Below are 4,965 nucleotides of genomic sequence, written 5' to 3' on the forward strand. Positions count from 1 at the left end.
CCCCGCCGGCCTGGGCGCCTTCGGCGTCTACCTGCGCGGCTACCATGGGGCCCTGGCCGAGTGGCTGGGGGCCTCCGCCCGTCGCAGGCTGCCGCTGGCTGACCGCTATGCGCTGCTGCACTGGCACAATCAGGTCTACCCCAGGTGAGCTGGACTCGGTTGCCCAAGGTCGCGTGAAACCCCCAGCCCCAACCGCTAGCACTGGCCTCTTCAGACATTAAGGACCTTGAGACAGCTGACCCTACAGTCCTAGCACTTAACACCATTGACCCATCCAGTCGTCAGCACCGCTGACAGTTATAATCCTAGAATGGAATTGCTACCCAGGCTTCCGGTTCCAGCGCCTTAGTGCCACGAACCCTTGCAGTCCTAGAAGAGCTCTGGCACCACTGTTGTCCAAGAACCTCAGCGCTCTGTCAACACTTATACTCTAGATCGCCTCACTGTCCACCCTTCCCGAATCTTAGCACCGTTGATTCCTCCAGTCCTAGAACCTTCGCGTGGCTACGTTTCCGTTCCTAAAATCTCAACACCATTCATTCTTCTAGACCTACATACAACCTTAGCATCATCAGACAGTTATAGTTCTAGCATCTAAGTAACACCGATGCTTCCAGTCTTAGAATCCTAGCATTCCCACCCTTTCAGACCTAGAACCTATTGGCACCATTGAGTCTTCAAGTTCTACAATTTTAGCACTATCAACAGTTTCAATCCTAGTAGTAACTCAGCACCGTGGGCCCACCAGTCCAAGAACCTGGGCTTCATCACACTTACGCTACTAGAATCGTAGCTGTTCACACTTTGAGTCCTAGAGTTTTAGCACTGGTGACCATTCCTTCCTAGAACCATAGTCCCACTGACCCTTAACCTTAATAAAATGACACTTAGAATTCTAGAATCCTACACTGCTCTCTCTTTAGAGCCTAGGTCAGTAGTAGTGTTGACATTTCCAATCTTAGAACTTAGAATTTATGACTCAACCATAGAAGCTTAGTACCAATGAACCTTTGAATCCTAAACCTTAGCCTCATTCCCTCTTTCGGTCTTAGAACCTCAATGCTGTTGATCCTTCTAGTTTTAGGACTTTATTTGTTTATTTATTTTTGAGACGGAGTCTTGTTCTGTTGCCCAAGCTGGAGTGCAGTGCTGTCATCTCTGCCCACTGCAACCTCCGCCTTCCGGGTTCAAGCGATTCTCCTGCCTCAGCCTCCCAAGTAGCTGGGATTTATATAGGCGCCCACCACCATGCACAGCTAATTTCTGTATTTTTAGTAGAGATGGGGTTTCACCATGTTGGCCAGGCTGGTCTTGAACTCCTAAACTCAAGTGATCCACTTGACTCGAACTCCCAAAGTGTTGGGATTACATGCCAAGCATGGGATTACGAGCAACCGTGCCCGGCCTAATTTTTTTGTATTTTTAGTAGAGGCGGGGTTTTACCATGTTGGCCTCAAACTCCTGACCTCAAGTGATCCACCCACCTTGGCCTCCCAAAGTGCTTCAATTACAGGTGTGAGCCACCACACCTGGCCCAGTTTTAGGACTTGAGTGCTGTTCGCCCCTTGAATTCTGTAAGGGTAGCCCCCAGAACCTCAGTGCCATGGTCCCTCCCAGTCCTAGAATCTTATTACTGTTGAGCCTTTGTGTCCTAAAACACATCCATTCTTGTGCTTGGGGGATGGAATATGGTGATTAGCTACCTCCAGGTCACCTGTCTACCCCAGAGAAAAGGGAGTTAGCCACATCCAAGCCACACATTGGGCAGTGAAGGGGGTGGGTGGTTCTTCCAACAAAATCAGGGTGCTGTCACCAGAAGACTGGGAAGGCAACAGATACCCACATCAACCACATAGATCTGATTTGGGAATGTATGTTGATAATGCTCTCATGTTATCTATAAGGGATGGAGGCAGGATAGGGAGTCCAGAAAGCTTCCTAAAGTGCTGGGAACTGGGTTTGGTCCAATTTATAGGGAGATGGTGTTTATAATTGAGAGGATGCCGTGAGCCCAAGTCTGGGGTGTATGGGGGTGGATATTGATGATATCACATAGCTCCAGGCATGTAAGCAAGTAGAAGGTGGGGAACAAGGGCTGGACTGGGGAAGCCTGCAAGGCCAGGTAAGGGAGCAGGGCTTCAGAGCATAGGCGCAAAGGGAACTTCTGTCTGTTGAAACAGATCATGGGCAAAGCTTTGCGTGTCAGATCTTCAAGCCTGGACTTGACCCTTAAATATCATGCCCGGACACCATCCATCAGGGAGCTGACTCAGAGAGCTGGAGCCGGGGAGGCAACAATTCCAAAGACTTCCTCTGAGGGATGAGCAGAGCTGACTTAGAGAGAGGAAGGGAGTGGCCTAGGGTCACAGAAACAGTGGGTAGGAGGGTGTAGGGAAGGGGCCAACTGCCCAGCCCCACTTTTCACAGACCTTCTTTTCTCTCACCCCCACCCCCAGAGAGGTCTTAGGGTTGGTGGACATGGCTGCCCTGGAGAATGGGGAGCTGGGGCCCCTTTTGTCCCCTGGCACCCTGCGGGGTTTGGAGGATGAATGCGTCACAGATGTTAAGGTACCTGGGACTTTGCATTTTGGAAGTGGGAGGTGCTGTGGAGGGAGGGAGGGGGTCACAGTGGGCTTGGGAGGCCTGTCCCCTCCCCCTTTCACTCTTTCCAGCTCCCTTTTCTCTTTATGAATTTCTGAGTTCTGTCCATACGCCATAGACACAAAGGCCGCCTGTACAGAGACACTTGGTAAAGGTTCAGTATATCTGGACACTTCAAACCTTAGAGTACAAGAAAGTCACAGAACTGGGCCAGGCGCAGTGGCTCACGCCTATAATCCCAGCACTTTGGGAGGCCGAGGTGGGTGGATGACGAGATCAGGAGATCAAGACCATCCTGGCTAACACGGTGAAACCCGTCTCTACCCAAAAAATACAAAAAATTAGCCGGGCGTGGTGGTGGGCGCCTGTAGTCCCAGCTACTCGGGAGGCTGAGGCAGGAGAGTGGCGTGAACCCGGGAGGTGGAGCTTGCAGTGAGCCAAGATTGCGCCACGGCACTCCAGCCTGGGTGGCAATGCAAGACTCCGTCTCAACAACAACAACAAAAAATGTTTTGTGAAACATTTAAAAAGTTAGCTGGGTGTGGTGGCACGTGCCTGTAGCCTCAGCTACTCAGGAATCTGAGGCAGGAGGATTGAGTCCAGGAGTGTGAGGCTGCAGTGAGCCACGATGGTGCCACTGCACGCCAGCCTGGGGGACACAGCAAGACGTGGCCTCTAAAAAAAAACAATATTTAATATAAATAATACTTAATACATATTATATAATAGTAGGATTTATATTAAATATAATATTTAATATACATTAAATGTAAATATTAAATATACATTATATATACATATTAACATAAATATGTATACACATTGTAAATAATATACACATGTGTACATTAATGTACGTGTATCTTTTTTATTTTTGAGATGGAGTTTCACTCTTGTTGCCTAGGCTGGAGTGCAGTGGCACAAACTCGGCTCACCGCAACCTCCTCCTCCTGGGTTCAAGCGATTCTCCTGCCTCAGCCTCCCAAGCAGCTGGGATTACAGGCATGCACCACCACGCCCAGCTAATTTTGTATTTTTAGTAGAGACGGGGCTTCTGCATGTTGGCCAGTCTGGTCTCGAACTGTTGACCTTAGGTGATCTGCCCACCTAGGCCTCCCAAAGTACTGGGATTACGTGCATGAGCCACTGCGCTCGGCCAAACCACAGACTTTTGATACAAAAGTTCCAAACTACAGAGTTAGGAGTGGGAAGGGCTGCGGAAGTTTTCTGGCTCAGCCTCCCTCCGCAGCACCACCTTGACAAGCTCATAGGTAGAAACCAGAACTGCTTGGGGCTAAGGGCTAGGGGATTGTGGTGGGAGAAAGAGATAGAAAAAGACCCCCAGGCAGCCCCCAACTCCTGCCTGTCTCCCATCTCCCCACTGTAGGCTCAGACCCGGGCCGCCCTTCTCCGTGTGCTGCAGGAGGACGAGGAGCACTGGGGGAGCCTGGAGGACCAGCCCAGCAGCCTGGCCCAGGATGTGTGTGAGGTAGGAGGTGGAGGGAGGCTTGGGGAATGGACTGGACGGCGCAGGCGTGGGAAAGTGAGACCTTGCCCCTCCTCACCTCTTCTCGTCGCCCTGGACCTCGCAGCTGCTGGAAGAGCACACAGAGCGAGCGCCCCGCATCAGCCAGGAGTTTGGGGAGCGGATGGCCCACTGCTGCCTGGGGGGGCTGGCAGAGTTCCTGCAGAGGTAGGGGGACCTGGGAGCATGGGTTGGCTCTGCTGGGGTTAGGCATTGGAGCCTGGGATCCTACAGAGAGAGGAGAGATGAGAGGGAGCCACCTAAGGACAGGTAGAGTGCCACCACAGGGATGGTGGCTTTGGCAGGCTGGGTGCCCAGCCAGGAACCCTGACCCAGCAGCGCCCCATCTGTCCCCTTTCCTCCCACCAGCTTCCAGCAGCGCGTGGAGCGATTCCATGAGAACCCAGGAGTCCGGGAGATGCTACCTGACACCTATATCAGCAAGACCATCGCCCTGGTCAACTGCGGCCCCCCGCTGAGGTGAGGGCATCCCTGGTGTGATGGAGGGAGGACCAATCCAAGGTGGAGGCTGACCTGGGATGCCCGGATCCTGGGTGGGGATTGCAGAACTGACTCAGGGGAGCCTGAGCATGGTACCTTAGAAGCATAAACTCTGGGAGTCCTTGAAACAGCCATAGCACCACAGAGCATCTGAATATTGGAATGTTCGAATTATAGAAATCTAGACCCCGGACTCAAGACTCTTAAGAATGACAGGTTTTTTTTTTGTTTGTTTGTTTTTTGCCTTTTTATCCTTTTTGATTAGTTTAATTTAAAAAAAAAGGCCGGGTGCGGTGGCTCAAGCCTGTAATCCCAGCACTTTGGGAGGCCGAGACGGG

At 51.6% G+C, this 4,965-nt stretch overlaps 1 protein-coding gene across 1 annotated transcript in view; it reads left to right on the forward strand.

Moving 5' to 3' along the window:
- The first annotated feature begins 6 nt into the window (after positions 1 to 6).
- The window catches only part of EXOC3L2 (exocyst complex component 3-like 2), a 21,806-nt gene continuing 16,847 nt past the window's right edge, over positions 7 to 4,965 (forward strand). The window contains exons 1-5 of the mRNA XM_011963159.1: positions 7 to 144; positions 2,457 to 2,568; positions 3,989 to 4,090; positions 4,194 to 4,294; positions 4,496 to 4,606. Of these exons, the coding sequence (XP_011818549.1) occupies positions 2,479 to 2,568; positions 3,989 to 4,090; positions 4,194 to 4,294; positions 4,496 to 4,606 (404 nt within the window). The 5' untranslated portion in view covers positions 7 to 144; positions 2,457 to 2,478. The remainder of the gene's footprint in view (positions 145 to 2,456; positions 2,569 to 3,988; positions 4,091 to 4,193; positions 4,295 to 4,495; positions 4,607 to 4,965) is intronic.

This window comes from Colobus angolensis, unplaced genomic scaffold (assembly GCF_000951035.1).
Source record: "Colobus angolensis palliatus isolate OR3802 unplaced genomic scaffold, Cang.pa_1.0 Scaffold60, whole genome shotgun sequence".
NCBI classification, from domain to species: Eukaryota; Metazoa; Chordata; class Mammalia; order Primates; family Cercopithecidae; genus Colobus; species Colobus angolensis.